Source organism: Polistes fuscatus, unplaced genomic scaffold (assembly GCF_010416935.1).
Source record: "Polistes fuscatus isolate 324 unplaced genomic scaffold, CU_Pfus_HIC Scaffold3, whole genome shotgun sequence".
Lineage (NCBI taxonomy): Eukaryota > Metazoa > Arthropoda > Insecta > Hymenoptera > Vespidae > Polistes > Polistes fuscatus.
In genome coordinates, this window is record NW_025113107.1 from 9797642 (window position 1) to 9815681 (window position 18040).

Here is an 18040-nt window from a genome sequence, read left to right on the forward strand (position 1 = left end):
GTCTGTCTGTTTCTGTCTCTCTCCCTCTCTCTCTCTCTCCCCTTCCCCTCACTTTCTCATTCTCATACTCCGTGTTTCTATATTTCCAATATTATTTCGTTTCGATTTATTATTCGCGAGTGTGTCCCGTTTAATTTTATTACATTTCTTCGGGGTCAGCAATTTTTGATAAGGAAAAGAAAAGAAAAGAAAAAAACGCGAACGATGCAACTAGAACGACACGCTCGAACGATCGGATTCTGACATCCAACGAGAACAGGTGTGCGCCGAGGTGACACTGGCGAGAGAGCGAGCCAGTGCGATTTAACGAGTGTTGCTCTTCTTCTTCTTCGTTAATTATATTGCTTTGCCTCGCGTATTTTCGCTGGAAGGCATAACGAAACGGAGGAGGAAGGGCCGAAAGGGCTCGGATATCGCTGTGAACATTCTTGACATAGAATCTCGTCGAAAGGAGTGGAGATGTCCGAGGGTTGCTGAGAGAATGAGGGAGTTGGACACTGAGAGTCCTGTCGTCTGGCCGGCCTGGTGTTACACTGGTAAGTTTTTCAAAAACCGAAACGAGAGAAAAAAAATACTACTATTATTTATTTATTTTTTCTTTCTGACATTCTTTTCCATCTTTATTATTTCTCTCTTGCTCTATATTGTTGTTCTTCTTTGTCTACCGGCAAGAATCTCGTTACGTTTAGCGATCCCCTCGTTTCGAACACTCCATAATCACCGATGGCAGCGATAAGGACTCGTAAATCTGTTTCAACTCGAGGTAAGCCGTCTCTCTTGGCGCCATTGAAAGGCCACTCTCGTGAAGCCTTTGTAGACACGTCAACAATATTATATCGAGCGCGTATACTTGTAACAGGATGCCAATCCTCTCGTCTACTTACTTGCGTGTTATTAAAGAACGCGAGAATATTCCACCGGTAGGCTACTTTGCTACGTCGTTGAAATTCTTCGCGATTGTTACTTACTTACTACTTTCAATTGCAATAATTAACAAATTTTAAACTCGTTAGAGAATCAATGATAAAATGTTTAAAAATTATTCGCGAATTTATATTTAATTTTTATTTATTTATTTATTTGAGAGAGAGAGAGAGAGAGAGAGAGAGTCGAACTATTATCGTTCGAAATGAACACGTCCAATTTCGTATGATTTCATTTTATATCTAAGAAGAATTCCTAAAAGGCAAAAGGGGGCCGGGTTTAAGCCGGTGCTGTAGTGCTGGTGCTGGTGCTGCTGATGGTACCGGGGTGCGAGCCAGAAGGAGACAGGAGCGAATCACCGAGGGTGTAATTATGGAGCTCGATCTTGACAATTAGGAACCCTCCGAGGCGAGCGGTAGCGAATGGGCCTCCACTTAGCTTCCGCGACTTCCAAGCCTTCTTATCTCGTCCGATCGAGCTCCGTTATTCGTCGGTATCTTCTAATTAAGAGGGAACCCGTAGATTTCTTTCGCAATAAAGCTCCCATCGCTATTCGAAATATAGCTACCCTAATCGTCGATCCTGCCGTTTCTTAATTCGAACATTCCCCCCGTTCCCATTTTCGAAGAGTTGATCTTTTATGTTAACTCGTACGATTTCTCTCCTTCTCTTTCTTTCTTTCTTTTTATCTTAACTTTCAACGAAGATAGATAAAATCCAGGTATCGGATACGATGACCGACCGAAGAGAGAAGTTTCGATGGTTTCACCTGTCGGAACGGAAAACTCGGAGAAAATCTCAACTCGGTGTCACGTAAGTCGACGTGATTTGGCGTCATAGACGATCGTCGGCGATTAACTGAAAGAATTCGTCGCGGTAGAATGGCGAGGTAATCGGTGAACGGTGTATCGTGGACGTGCAACAAATGCCATTCTTAACACGAGTGCTAATGGGATTAACGTTCGTCTAAGAGTCAGTTGAATAATATAATAGAAAGAAAAAAAACTACAAAAATTCATTCGACAATCCTCCATCTTATAATCTAGCGAACGTAATTTTTGTCACGATTTTTGTCCTTTTGGTTAAAGGCTTCTTCGCGAAACTATCGTGAAAATTTCTATAGAGAGAGGAATTGTTCGAACGAAACGAAATGGTGTACAACTTTATGGACTTGAGAAGAGTTATCGATAAAAGTCGACGAGGTCGATATCTCGTAGCGATAAGAAACGTTCTCGGCATCGAGCCAGAAAGATTACGACAAGGTGTTTTCTCATCTTGGCAACTTCTTTATCTATCGTTCGCGTGAACGTTATTCGGAACGTTTTTGTATCCCTGTCTCTTAAAAATTATTGAAAAACTTATTTTCTTAAATACAACGAAAATGACGAGGAAAAAAAGAAGAGGAAGAAGAAGAAGAAGAAGAAGGAAAAAAAGAAAAGGAATGTTAATTTTATTCAAATTTTTATTAGCTGAGTTTTTCTTTCTTTTTCATTCTCCTCCTCCTCCATCTGTTTGTCTTGCTCCTTCTTCTTCTCCCAGGGTCGTGTCTTCTCTTTCAGATAGTCACACGAGTTAAATATTGGCTGTCGTTCAAAATACAAACGCGTGTCTTCTTGCAACCGGACAGTTGTCTTCGGTGTTTGCAGCTCGCCATTCGCGATTGACTTATTTATGGGCCACAAAGCATCGGACTGCGTTGTTGGCTCCGGCTATCGATCTTCCGCACTTAAGTTCCACGTTTAAAACTACCAAAGAAAGAGAGAGAGAGAGAGATTTCGTAGTAGTCTCCCGACTAGCTAACGTTGTTTCTTGTCTTGTTCCACTTGTCGAGTGGATACTTTACATCGTAGAAGGATATCTAACAAACACGTTGTCTTTATCGTTGTCTATATCATAACAATATTCTATGGATTCCATTGAACGTAAGTTATAGATCCTTGACGAAATTTTAAACTCAAAATTGATATTTCATCGGGAGACGAAAGAATCTCATTTCGATCACGATTAAGTTTAGAATAAATTGGAAATTGGTAAAACACGATTTGAGAAAAAATAAAACGAAACAAAATAAAAAAATAAGAAACTAGAGAATAAAGGAGTATGATGAATACGTTAGCAAAGCTGAGACGATTTTTGGGCTTTAGTAGTAGAATACTTGCCGCTTAGTAACGTTGAGTCGAAGAAGTACCTACCGGAGAATGGGACGAAGGGAGACCCTTCTTCGTGTTCGCAGCCGCGAAATAACGTCGGTGGTTTGTGGTTTTTCATACGTGCAAGAAGTCACAACGGGTGGATGGCGGGGCGCGTTGGATCGTGGATGCGCTAAGCCAAATGCCTCCACGAACGAATGAGAAGGAACAAGAGGACGAAGAAGACGGAGAAGAAAGGGAACGAGAAGAGAATGAAGAAGAAGTAGAAGAAGAAGAAGAAGAAGAAGAAGAAGAAGAAGAAGAAGTAGAGGTGCCTTTTGTTCCCACCTTCGGATGCGGCTTTCTCAACGCGGTCTGCCACTTTTTCTCAGTTCTCTTTCTCTTTCTATCTCTTTCTCTCTTTCTATTTCTCATTCTCTCTTCTTATTCCACGACTACATTTCTTATTTCTTCTCTTTCTATTGCTGTTGCTGCTGGTGCTGTTGTTGGTGGTGTTGCTACTGCTGCTGCTGTTGCTGCTGCTGCTGGTGGTGTTTCCAGTGGCCTTTGTCTTGAGGAAACGCGATTAGGAATCTCCTTGGTGCAATTTTGAGGCGGCTCCTGCTTCCGTCATAATGGCGTGCCTATTAGTCTCTCGAACAGCGGGTGACTCCACTCTTAACGAACTCTTCTTTCAATTTTTATTTGTCTCCTTTCAACAACCTTGCTTGAGAGCTTTCTTCTCGAGCTAATATCACTCGATGTTGAGTACGTGTACAATTGACAAGTCCGTCCATTTTCATTCAGAATAAGGTATATATAGGTATATATATAGAAAGAAAGAGGGAAGATCGATCGAGAGATCGAGGAAGTTGAAACGTTTCTCGTGTCGAAAGAAATTAGGTATTAAAAGAGTGAAGTTGAATAAGACTAGGGGAAGTCGGCCGCGCACGTGCTTACGAATCCTGGCGCCCCTGTCGTTCCAACAGGTGACAGGGGGAGTCCTTAATCGTCCTGCGACGTTTTCATACCTCGAATCACGCTGCGTCACGTCACTTAATTGCCCGTGCGAATCGTTGAATGCACACTCTCCGTACTCTTACTACCTTTCTTTATTTCTTTTTTCGCTTATCTTTGGGAAAACAACTCTTCTTACTCTGGGGAGATGATCGAAAGAAATCAAGGATTGTTATTATTATTATTAGAACTGAAAGAAAGTAAGTAATAGAAAGAGAGAAAGAGAGGGAGAGGGAGAAAGAATCGTGGAGACGATAGAAACGTCGATAACGAGCTATCCTAAGAAAAGAAATGAGAAAGAGAAAAACAGAGAGAAAGAGAGAGAGAGAAAGAGAGAAAGATGAACGATAAAACGATAAAACGATAAAACGATAACGTTTCTTATCCTCCTCATAGAAAGTCGAGATGCATTTCGATAAGTCTAAGAGCTAAAGAAGGAAGCAGGTGCATCTCGTACGATTTACCTTTTAAAGAAATCATTCTGTCTGTCTGCCTGCCTGCCTGTCTGTCTGTCTGTCCGTCTCTTTATTTCTTTCTTTTGTAGCTTTTCAATCGAGGCATAATAAAAATCATTAGATCGTTACTGTATGTGTATCAACCTCGGATAGAAATTGGACTCCTTAGTCCATCGAAGGAAATAGATGAAGAGAAATATTATCGGCGAGATGTAATTAACCCATTTGAGACCTATCCTACCATATATGGTGCAGTTCATTAAAAAGAATTTACCGACGTATGTATATATACTCGTTCAAGTTTTGAATATGCATGAGTCTACTGTGTATCATTTATGGTACAGGTCGTTCCTCCCAACAACCAACTAACCAACCCTTACACGAATTTATTTCTTTTCATTTATTTTTCCTTTTTCTGACATATCTTTAATTATATTTCCAAGAAAAATTCTATAAAAATTCCGTTCGAATGAGTATCAGATCTAAGTAGTTTAAGTCGGAGATAAAATCGAACGAACGAACGATCATTCGATCGAGAAGAAGGATATATTTTCGAAGAATAATTAACGATCCAATCAATAGCTAGGAAAGAGCGGAAGACACTGATAGTTTTAGCGAATAGCTCTTCCTCCTAGTATCCCGATGTGAGATGTTTGTTAAGATCGTTACGATCCTGAACCGAGGCACACGTTACCCCATGAAAATGCAAATTATATCTTTCTCGCGTAGATAAATTTTTTTTTTTATTACGATTCCAACTGTCACCGTTGATATCCACAGGCGTGAATAATCTAGTCGTAAAAGTTTCTCTTAAGCTCTCGAACCGAGACGTGAATTTTCTGAGATCTTTATCACTCCTTGTAGGGATGTTGTCGATGTCGTTGGTTGGTTGGCTGGTTGGTTGATTGGTTGGTTGGTAGCTTCTTCGGTGCCGGTCGTTCTTCTTTCCTTTTCGATGATTTCTTCCTTCAATCGGTTTTTTTATTTTTTTATTTTCTTTCTTTTTTTTTAACGAGTATCACTTTAGCCAAATGGGATTTCGTCGATGAAAATAAAGAATATCCCGGATATTAAACGATAATAATATTCACTTGATTTGTGCACTGTCATTCGCGTCACGTCGATAGAAAGAACTTGTCATAAAACGGCTATCAATTTACGCAATATCTGTCACATTTTAACGATACTTTTCGATTTATTTTAAAGATCCTCTTCGTGTGAGAACCGAGAAGCAATGTCGTTATTCGATTATTTATTGTCGCATGGCATAGATTAGACGATAAAATGAAAATTTGTTCTTATATTTAAGTATACAAGCTAGGTACTTACTCTTTATCGAATTTTTTTTTCTTTCTACGTAAACGCACGAACATACTCAAATGTTTTTTTGTTCTCTAGAAAAATGCAGGCACGGAATACATATCTTCTTATATATATTGATTTTACAGTATTTTTCGTTTTTTATTACGACAAAATTAATCGATTTCTTTTTCCTTACACAAGCACACGAACATAATCAATTTATTTGTGTTCTCTAGAAAAATCCAGGAACGTAATACATTCCTTTTTTTAACATATATATATATTTTGGCTTTACAATATTTTTCGTTTTTTACTATGACAAAAATAGCCGATTTCTTTTTTCCTTACGCAAACGCACGAACGTGATGAATTCCTTCTTCTCGTGTATTTACATTGTACAATATTTTTCGTTTCTTACTACGACAAAAATAGCCGATTTCTTTTATCTTTCACATAACGCACGAATTTAATCGACTTTGTTTGTTTGTTGTTTATTTTTCTATACAAATGTACGAACGGAACATACTTTGTTAAAGAAGAGAATATCTTCTGCTACATAGTCAATCGATGCTAAAGAACGAATATCGAGGGAACTCGTGACTTTCGAGTATATCGTTAGAGACATTGGTTGGACGTAGGTGTCTGCCTACCAAGTACGTTGCTAACATAAGCGTGACTGCCGCATGAGCGCCGGCGTGTCGGTATGACGATCCAGACGAGAAACGTTGTTCGGAATACGAAACGTTGCCCTTCTTTTTCTTCTTCTTTGCTAAGCCCCTTGTCAGAAATATAATTTTAACAGCCAAGAAAAAAGAAAAGAAGAAGAGAAGAAGGAGAAGGATTATACATACGATTTGTATCCAACTCAATCGAACTATATATTTTTATTTCTTATTGAAATTATGTTAATAGTATGAGTGTCACTTGTACGATTAGGCGACGAAGAGATAATCGTTGAATTTAATTAAAAAAACGTTACTTCCTCTTATCCGTCAATAATAATCTATTTCAATATTGAGAAATTTTCTTATCTCGAAAATAGCGTGGTGTGAGTGAGGAGTGAAATGTTAATTAAACGTTTTCTTTTTTTATTTTTTTGAATCTTCCATTAAGAAAGGTGTCTCACAATTGTTAGGAAAAATTCTTAGAACATCGCGTGCGAGTGTAGGTTAAAATGATACGATCACTCCGATAATCTATGACAATCTTTTCCAAAGCATACGATTTTCTTGATCTCTCGATTACGATAAATTTATTCTTCTCTCTCTCTCTCTCTTCTATTTTTCGCGAGCAAAAAATTCTCGCTGGTATATTAATTTATATCTAATTAGACAAGCACGTCTATTGGATAAGTTGTTCCGCATAGAATTGCTTGAGATGTGATCACGCAAATGCATAAGCAGGAGAAGGAGAAAAAGAAAAGTTAGAAAAAAGAGGAAGAACAGAAGAAATAAAACGAAAAGATGCCTACGAGAAGTTGAGTCGTAGGCACGAGCTGTAGAATGAACGAATGGACTGACTCTTTGGTTGGTAGTTAGTGAAAGTAGTAGTGAAAGATTGAAAAAGATATTAGACAGAGAGAAAGATTGGTAGGATTCACCATCTTCGTTTCAACGGATTGGCATTGGTGCATCTTTGTACGCTCACCAATGAGAAACCGGAAAAGATCAGAAAAAGCTGTTGTCCGTCGGCGCCACCTCTTTATTTCTTTCTCTCTCTCTCTCTCTTTCTTTCTTTCTCTTTTCTCATTTATTTCCCTCCCTTTTCTCGCTTAATTTAGATGCCGCCCTGTGAAAATATTTCCTTCACCCTACCTTGTCGCCCCCCTCTCCCACCCCCCTCGTTATTGCACCGTTGACTATAGAAACGCCGTAAACACGTCGCGGCGCTTGGAGACGGGATAAAACGTCGGTTTTATGCGAAGGCGTTACCCACGATGGGAAGATGGTGAAAGAGGAGGAAGGGGAGGGCGAGGAGAAAGAGGAGGAGGAGATTCTCCTTCCTGATAGAGACATGTTTTCAGGTATTACCCGGCCGTGGACAGGTACGGGCTCTTAGAGCGACGTTACGAGCGCCTTGGAACGCAAGCTCGCTCTTAATCTGGAGACACCAAACCTCTTTGGCCGATCTCTTCTCTTCTTTTCTCTCTCTTCTTTCTTATCTTCTTCTTCTTCTTCTTATTCTTATTCTTTTTATTATTTTTATTTCTTCATCTAGATATCGTGTCTATGTTATTCTCTTTAAATGCGAACTCCCGTTTTATTTGAAAATTCTTTTTTTTACCTCCAGTTACTTTGCTCTCACGAGTTTTCAATAAATTTGAATTAAGAATAAAACAAAAAATTTTCAAGAAAAATTATACGACGCGTCGATCTAATTTCTAATATATTTATTTACTCCCGTTTACACTCACGTGTATGGAATTTCGTTTTTATTGTAATATTGCAGCATCGATTTTTGAAGTTATTCTAACAAATGTTTTATTGTCCCGGAAGTCGACTAAAAGGTAAGCAAAAGAGTCAGTCGCCTCGTTAATAATGGAAGAACGTCGCGAATAAGCACGAAGGGCGCCACCAAGGACTCTACCACTCTTTAGTCAAAGATACGTGACGTTTATTGCGAAGGACGGTATCGTAAAGGTATACCAGTTCGGTATACCTCTCTCTCTCTCTCTCTCTCTCTCTCTCTCTCTTTATCTCTTTCTTTTTCCAGTCATCTTTTTCTCAAGTGCTGCCTCCGATTCGGTGGGCGTAAATGCGAAACCTCCTCTTTCTATCTCTTACTTTTACCCTTTTTTCCTTCCTTCTCCTTTTTTTCTTCTTCGAGTCGTGATTCTTAGTAACGTTACATACATACACATACACATACACACATATGTACGAACATACTCACGCAAACGTATAGAAAAGTATATGCGGAACGACCGCAAGAGAAGAGAATTTCCTCGTCTCACCGGGCCGATCGCTGCCCGTAATGATCCGTGCGGTTTTCATTGGCGTGAAATACGCGACGTTTACACGCTCGTTTCGTTTGCCTGGCTTATGGCAGCAGCAGCAGCAGCAGGTATATTCCTCGCGAAGCCGTATTCCACCTTTCCAGTATGGAAAACCGGCCACCATCGAACCTTACCAGAACCAAGAAAATGGAGCGATTTAGTCGATATATTCCTTTATTACTTTCTCGACAATTCTTTGCGAGATTTTTTTTACTCCCTTTTTTCTTCTTCTTCTTTTTTTATCGATACCACCACTACCTTGCGCACCTGCTTTAGTTAGTTTTCTTTTTTTTTCAATGAAACATCATGATATGACGATTTGTTGATATTTCAAAACGTAAATGTTTATTTGTTTATTTGATTGTCATTGATTGTAATTAATTTTAAATTAATTATCATTTTTTTTATTTTCTTATCAATGTAAAATCAATTTTCTTATAACACAGGGTGTATAAGTATTCTCTTGCAGTACATGCGCAATCGAATTATTTCCTTTATCCTACGGTTACGTATTCGTTGTCCTCTGTAATGTTTACATATCGATTTTACCCGTGAGATTTATTTCTCCTTCATTTAATCTGTCTCTAACAGCCCAACTGTGAAGATTATGCAATACCAGCCGAGTATTACAGACTTCCAACGATTTCCAAATCGTCTCGATCAAGACAAAATGGTAATACAGATATGTTTTTATTTATTATTATACATCTAATATCAAAAATAATTCGATGTACTTCTATTCGCTAAAATTTTCGAACACGCGATTTTCTAGACTCAAAAAAATTTGACTTATTTTTATGTATAAAAATCATCCCTCGTCCAAATACACCCAGCATTTTTATGTAGATAACAAAGGAAGGGAACTAAAGAAAGAAGAAAAAGAAAAAGAAAAAGAAAAAAGACAGGGAAGGGATCAGTCGTTTATAAAGTCAATGCGTAACCCGACCTGACTACAGGCACGTCCCGCAGGTCGTAGCCTGCTGTTTTTATCTGGCCATATTTCAGGATGATTCCACGTTTAATACCTCCCTCACCGCCGTCCCGTCTCTCCTCTTACGAGCCAATGCCATGGCTACGGTGACAACTTAACCCGCTACGCTTCCGAGTACACGGTGCAGCGAATATCAACTTTATGGGAGATTTTACGCGTCGAATCCAATGTCTTTCCATCGTCGAACAATCTCTACTTCGATTTTTTTTCCAAATAATATTTACGCGTGTAAAATATTATGATCGGTTAGATCGATTTACCTAATTTCGTTATAATCAGATTTGTTAATTAATCAAATGGTGCATAATAGAGTATACATACATATATATGAAAAGAATTCTTTTAACATCGTATTGTATCTCGTGGTACGAGTTTATAATCGGAGATATCGATCGTAGTGGTAGTTCCCCCTGACCTCCCCCCCTGCCCCGTTTGGTGTTATGTTAGTTACGTCACGCTCTAAAACACGCAGGATGTCGCCTGGTTCACGAATCGCCCGAGGGCGTTATTTATTCGAGAGAAAAGTCACGTTTCTCGGTCGAGTTTAGCGGCATTGTAAAGATCTCGGTTAAATCTAAACCGGCAACGATAATGGATTTCTAGCTGCTAACCTGGCAGCCGATCATTACCGATCGGATTCATGTTAGGCAGTCTATCACGTCGTTATCGAGACACGGTGAGCCAGCCAGGCCTCATGTACAATTTCCGACCTTTTTATCGAGGCGTGGAATCGAAATGATGAATCGGTTTCTATAAGAGCGTATATAGAAACGGAAACCCGCGTGCGACTCGTCGATAGAAAAAAAACAGTAAAAGAGAAAGAAGGAAAGGAAGAAAAAATGAATGAAAGAAAGAAAGAGAGAAAGAGAGAGAGAAAAAGAGAAAAAGATAGGCGAGAAGTCGTGTAACTCTCTAAGCTAACGTCGTGACTCCTGACGATACTTAAATTCCTCGATCTGCCCATTGATCTTTTGAACCCGTGCTCGTCGACGCATGAACAGGAAAAAAAGAAGCGGTACACCGCTTCACCTCGGAACTCGACCTCTGCATCCTTGCTCTACGCTCATTTCGTAATAAAATTCTTTCGTTATATCAGCTTATTTCGAATGAGAGAGAGAGAGAGAGGTTGGACGAGGGAATGAGAAGAGAGAAAAAGAAATTAATACGAAATCCAAAGTACGTCGATCCGGTCTGTTCAAACGTCGACGAAAAAACGGCCAAGCCTTGTCGATTTATTGGCGACTCCTCCCTATCTCCCCGCAAATAAGTTTGAATATGTTTGCGCGAGAAGGCAATGAGTTTCTCTTATTTCCTTAAACGATTCACGAAGTGAGTTAACTTTTGTAAGATATTTTTACGGTCACGGTAGAAGTCGCAAACGGGTCAAGGGAAGTCAGGAATAATTTTTGTATACCGCATTGATTTTTCTTTCCTTTTGTTTTGTTGTTTTTTTTTTCTTTTTCTTTTTCTTTTCCTTTTTAACAAGAGATATCCAATGTTGAGATATTATCGTAAAGGTTGCACATTAGGTATAGATCGCGATTAAAATTGTGACCTTTAAGGATTGCTCGTTCTCTGTATATTGCTTGCTCACCATTCTACGTTATATCTATTGAAGAACTTCAGTCCCACCAAGGTTCGTTAGCTTTGGCTAATCGTTTTTCTACGCGTTCTCTCTTACTTCTCCGAGCGAGGCAAATTATATTTCCCGCGTTTAGTTTTACATAGCTTATACATACTTATATGTATATATGATAGTACGTATACCTAAGATCGGCCACCACGAGTCTCATTAGGAACGACAAGAATTTCACGCGGATTCTCGATCCCAATCCTGATCCCCTATCCGTTATAAAAGCCAGTCGTATTTGCTCACGTATTTAAAATTATTCTTTAGGCTTGGCACGAATTACTGCCAGAGTATGTATAACTGGGACTTCAGAAATTTGTTGTTAAGTTCGTAAAGAACGTTGCAAAATACTTTCTGGAAGAGAGTTAATCGCGTTCCGACTACGAATAACGTGAGGAGGACGATCGGTAACCGAGTAAGAAAAAGCTCGCACTCGTTGGTAATACGTCTTACCTGAGAAGAAATGGCGTGGCACCGAGAAGAAATCCGTAGATAGTCTAACGTCCATGATCAGTTTGAGTCTGTGTACGTGCTCGTGTTAGTCTAACACCGTAAAAAACTGCGAGTTCTTTCTATGTTTCTATGTATATGTGTATGTACACATAGTTCTCTCTCTCTCTCTCTCTCTCTCTCTCTGAGTTTCTTTATAAGAGTACATAGTAGTAGACGTTAGCCGAGTGAGCTAAAACTCAGCTTATAGTCCAGCTTGCCGGTGCGCTTCGAGGTTGAGTCAAGGTGGCGGCCCCAGGGCGTCGGGTCACCCAGATTTCAATCTAGATACAGCATTCCTCGGTTAATTAGTACTGGCTGACTGGCCGTGAGCCTCCATCATTGGGACGAACTCGACGCGTAGCATCCAACGAGAACCGTGGCTCTTCTTAACGCCAACCAACCAACCAACCAGACTCTCTGTATTTCTTTTTCCTTCCTCTGTTTTATTTCTCTAGGTTCTCTCTCTCTCTCTCTCTCTCTCTCTTCTCTTCGAAGAGAACATGTGTGCATATGTGAGCATACACGCGATGCTTCGTCGGAAAAAGAGAAAGAGAATCTCGTTCGTGTTTGAGCTCGACGGTAGCAGCATCAGCAACAGCAACAGCAGCACCAGAACCAGTGGCAAAGAGTTTCGACGTCGTTCAAGTGGTTGGAGCTATCGACCAACTAACTCTATGTCTTCTTCCTTCTTCGTTTCTTCATTCTTCTTTTTATTCTTATTCTTATTCTTATTCGCTTCCGTGGATTCTTCGTCGGTTCCGAAAGGTTTTATATCCTTCGATTTCTCCTTCTAGCGATACTACGATAATAACCTTGCGGAGATCATTTCAGTGAAGCACTCGATTAGACTTTGGGTATATCTGTACACCTCCCTCGTAAATCTTCATAAGATGGAAGTTAGAGAGAGAGAGAGAGAGAGAGAGGGAGAGACGTCCGGCTTTACTTGTCTATATCCACCGTGAAACGTTTCACTTGGCTGATTTATACGCTCGAGACAATATACTGTGTCGCGCATTTCCATTCTATTTTACTTCGGGATACATATTTTACTTTTCGATTGGATAGATCGTACAAAATATTGTTGAGAAACTTTTTCAATCAAAAGTTGGTCATAAGGAACATTCGTATTACGCTTCTTTACTGTACGTTAGAAATTATTGTTATTTGTTCACAATGCTAGGTTTTTAAATTTTTATTACATAAAAACTTATTTTAGGATTATTGAACTTTGAAATTTATATTAATTTGATTGCAAATTATTGTTAGAGAAATATAATTGTATTTATATGATGAAAAATTGATCTGACAACAGTATAATGGACAAGAACAATGATTATTTTTTCAAGTAGTATTTAATTAGTCTTCCTTTGCATCTTATAATGTTTTTAAAACGATTAGGCATATTTCATGAGACCAATTTTCTTATCAGTTATATAAAATTGTACATTTAATATACCTAAAATATGTATCCGTGCATAACAATTTGAAAATATGATATTACAAGAAACTATTGATCGGTATACATTGCCAATAGGGGATTTTACGAATACTCCTGTGACTAACAAGTGATACTTATATCTGTTTATCCGTTCACCCAGATAAATTGAAACTTGTTAAAGAAAATATGTAGCGAACTAAAGTCGATATATCTTCGATGACTTTGCCCTATCGGAAAAGTTAAACAATATCTATTACTTAGGTTTCTCTCGAAGCAGGAGCATATTTCACACGTCGGAAGGCACGAATAGGAGGACTTCTCGCGTATTGGCTTCCGGGTAAAAGCAGTAACGATACGAGCCTGATATCTTCGTCCGGTCTCCTAGAACCGAACGTAACTCTTCTGTCTCTATCCTTCTTAGTATGTGTATTTGTGTTTTATTCGAAGACGATGAGAAACATTCAAGTGAGATAGAGAGACGTACATACATACATACATACATACATACATACATACATACATACATATATATATATATATAGAATGAGAAAGAGAAGCAAAAAGAGTTTTGCCGTATCCTAAGAGCAACGTCGTGCCGATCGATCGTCGTCTTTCGATTTCAAAGCGAACGTTCCATTCGTTCGTTCGTTCGTACGAGCAGCAAACTTTTCGCTGCTTCCTACCGCACGACACCATACGTCCCTCTTTTTCTCTGAGCATTTCTGTCACCCTCCCACCATCAGCAACATTTCTATACCTGAGACTCTCTTCTGACTTCTCTTTTCGTTTCTTCTCTTCTCTTCTCTTCTCTTCTCTTCTATCTTACTTTCCTAGGCGAGAACGCCCGGAGTCAGTTGCGTCGCCAAGATTTATCGTGTTTCTCGACGTGCCACGTTCGAGCGGTTACCATCTCTCTCCTTCTTATAAAATCAAATTGTCTGATTCTAAATATCTTACAGCTACAATTTATTTTTTTATTTTTAGGAGAATGATTTAACTATTTAGTCATTAATTTTAGTTGGATTCAATAATCGAACGATTTAAAACATTTTTATGTATGATATCGTAATTTTTTGTTTTAAATGTTAGCAAATATGTATTCAAAAATTATGATAGGGTAGATATTTCCAACATCGTTATATGATTTATAGGAAAGAATATATCAATAAAATAATTTTAAATTGTTAGGAAATGTTAAACCAACTCTTATGTAAAACCATATGAATACATTATTATTATTATTATCATTATTATATTTTAATATTTGACAATTAATAAAACCGATGATCAAAATTAAAAACCTGTAACTCGCGAAACAATTTGTTACACAAAATAGATAATAATATTACACGGGAACCCCCCATGGTAGGTTGTTATTCGAGGATTTATACTACTGGTTTAAATTATTTTAACGGAATTTAAAAAACATTTTATCTCGTGTAGTGAGAGAGAGACTAAGGATTTACAAAGTTAGCTGTTGTTGTCGGGCAGGAGTTTCGCGGAGGTAAGATTAAAGAGAGACGACGGCCGATCTCTTCCGAGGAATCAAGATCTTAAGAACGCGACCGAAGTTGCTTTAAGGTCGAGGAAACAACATGCAGGACAGACAGCAACAGCAGCAACGCGAGTACGCTGCACAGCAGGCTGCAGGAGCAATCTCTTGGACAATTAGCCCGCAGTTCGTGACGGGTCCCTCCTTCTTGGTCCTCTCTTAGTATACCCTTCTTCTTCTTCATCCTTTCGTTTCATCCTCGTCTCCCCTTATACTCTCTTCCAATTGGCAGCCTCGCCCAACAATCTCCTATCTCTTTTTTCCTCTCTCTCTTTCTCTCTTTCTTTCTTTCTTTCGAAAGAAAGAGAGTGACTGGCGTCGTGTCGCTCTCCTTTGAAAGCAAAAGAGAAAAAGAAAAAGAGAGTTCCAGATCCTCCACCTTTCTACCTGCCGTTTATACCCTAATGACCTGGCAGGTGCAGCACCGATGTGTGGGGGGCCATCCGGTACGTGATGCCTCCGAAAATCTCCGTAAGATCGACGATCCCGTCGAATGACGACGTTTTCCCTCCTCTTTCTCATGGGGAATTGTTCTAGAAAATGCATTCTCGAGTTAATTGGTTCGAAACTATACGAGAGAGAGAGAGAGAGAGAAAGAACGGCGTGTACGACCGTGGGATTTAGGTTTTAACACGTTTCACGGAATGACTTTGTTTTTGTTTCTTAAATATCGAATAGAAATGATAAATGGGTGGATAAAAAGGAACACAGACAAAAAAATGATATCTATGAGTAAGTATTATAGTAGCGGACGCGTGCTTGCTTGGTGGTAGGAAGGATAAAAATAAAACTAGCGAACTAACGTGTGACTCCTAAGTTGAATGCTAATAAGTCGTCGTGGCAAGAACTCGTCTCGACCATCTGAAGTGTCTCTTTACAAATAGAGCTCGACGGTTAGGATGGTAGAACGGATATGGATCGATTCGTTTGATGTTGTATCTGTATATATAGATGTATGTATTTTTTTGTATATAGTTTTCTATCCTTCTTATTGGGGGTCTCTACATAATGAACTATATCAAGAAAGAAATGGTCGCGTTGAAAATGAACAGACAGGGATAGATCAGTGGGAGGAGGGAACGGGGGGAGGACAAGTAACGATTAGTATTGCGAAAATCTCCGCGTGTCTCTCTGCGGGGTTACAAGGAGAATCTATGGCGATAGAAGTAAAAGAAAGGAAAGGAAAGGAAAGGAAAGAAAAGGAAAGGGAGGAGAGAAAGGATGTAGGTATACCTTGTTGTTTCTTTGCGGAATAATAATAAGGCACGCACACAGGGGGGTGTCCTACCTCCCGTTTGACCTCCCCCTTTTTTGCTTATTGTCGGTGGGTTCGAAGAAAACGCGTGACTCTCCTGACAAATTGGCCTACTACTCCGAATGAAGAGAAAGAGGAGAAGAGAATGGCTGGTACGAAAGATTGAAAAAGAAAAACAGAGAGGGAAAGAAGCGTAAAGTAGAAGAGGAGAGGAGGTTGGAAGAGGTGGAGAAGTAGGAAGAGGAGGAGGAGGAGGGGGAGGAAGAGGTTGCACGCGGTTGGGATCTACGGGCCGCGATCGCTCAAAGTAATTAATTATCGAGCGCGTTCTTCCTCCTAGGAGATCGTGCCCGATCGAAGGCTGCCTTCAAGCGAGCGAGCGAGCGAAAGAGAAACAGGGAGCGTGGGCGAGGTGAGAACGATCCATTCATTTTACACAACGTTGGTACTACACAGAACGTACTACATACAAAAGCAACGTGAACACAACGGGAACAGTCAGTGACTTCAGAGTCCTTATCGTCTTACTTCGCGATAATACTTCTTCGCGATTCTTTACTTACTTATTTTTGGTATTTATTTTAGTTTCGTTTTATTTTTTTGTTTTGTTTTGTTTGTTTGTTTGTTCGTTCAACTATCGTGGGTTGTACATAAGTACTAGATACGAAGTATCTGGTGTACGTATACATAGATAGTTATTTACTTAGGTATTGGTACCACGCGACAAGAAGAGAAAGAAAAACGGGAAACGTTTCCGTGAGGAACGAGATCGAGGAGGATCCGTTCGTTAATGGGCCACGGCACCCGTTGATTTCTGCGAAGTGATTAATTATCGAAAGCTCGCTGCTACTTCTTACGGGGAAGCGTCGCGCGCCTTCGAACGAGATAAGAAGGCGAGAATGAGAAAGAGAAAGAGAAAGAGAAAGAGAATGAGAAAGAGATAGAGATAGAGAAAGAGAGAGAACGTGGGCGAGGTGCGAACGATCCATTAATTACGTCTCGTACATAGCAGAGAGAGGACGCTCGATCGTATACCACGATTTCCTTCTTTCTTTGCAAACACTTTTTTTACTCTTTTTCTTTCTTTTCTTTTCTTTTTTCATCGTCGTCGTCGTCGTCGTTTCGAACTTAACTTCCTTCGTGCGCAAATTTGATAGAGGAAATTTTTTGTATTTATGAAAAAATTCGTTGGAAATAAATAGACGTGGAATTCTTATCGATTATATTGAAACAAGTAGAACCCTGAAGTAACATGATTGTAAATCAGAAGTAGAAACTGTTACATCGTCTTACTCTTTCTTTCTTTCATTCTTTCATTCTTTCTGTTATTTTTTCTCTCTCTCTCTCTCTCTCTCTCTCTTCTCTCTTTCTTATGCGTGATATAAATTGTGGTCCAGAGTGCAGTTCGTCCAGTTTACGAGATAATTTATCGTCCTCGGAGAGCAGTATCTCAGCTTCTGTTATAGACATATACACATAAGAAATAAGTACGTGCCTACGTCTCTCTCGCGAAAGGATATCTTGTAAGTGTCCTACGTTGACTGCGAACAATGCGATAAACACGTGCTGTTAGTAGCGAACGACTTTCTTGTAAAAATCAAAAAGATCGTTACCGATTTCGAATTACTTGATGCAACAGCAGCAGCAGCAACAACAGAAGACATTTGCAATAGGAACAGCAGCGGAATGAAACAGAAGCAGCAGGAGCAGCACGAATGCACCATCATCATCGTTTTTCACTGGATAGAACGATCGAAAAATCAAGCATCGCATCGTACACACACACACACTCTCTTTCTCTCTCTCTCTCTCTCTTTCTCTCTCTTTCCCTCCCTCTCTCTCCCGTCTCTCACAGTTTTC

The 18040-nt window shown here is 39.5% G+C and overlaps 1 protein-coding gene across 1 annotated transcript in view; it reads left to right on the forward strand.

Moving 5' to 3' along the window:
• The window catches only part of LOC122519110, an 89831-nt gene that overhangs the window by 1153 nt on the left and 70638 nt on the right, over positions 1-18040 (forward strand). Inside the window, exon 2 of the mRNA XM_043638357.1 lies at positions 160-536. Within this exon, the coding sequence (XP_043494292.1) occupies positions 482-536 (55 nt within the window). The 5' untranslated portion in view covers positions 160-481. The remainder of the gene's footprint in view (positions 1-159; positions 537-18040) is intronic.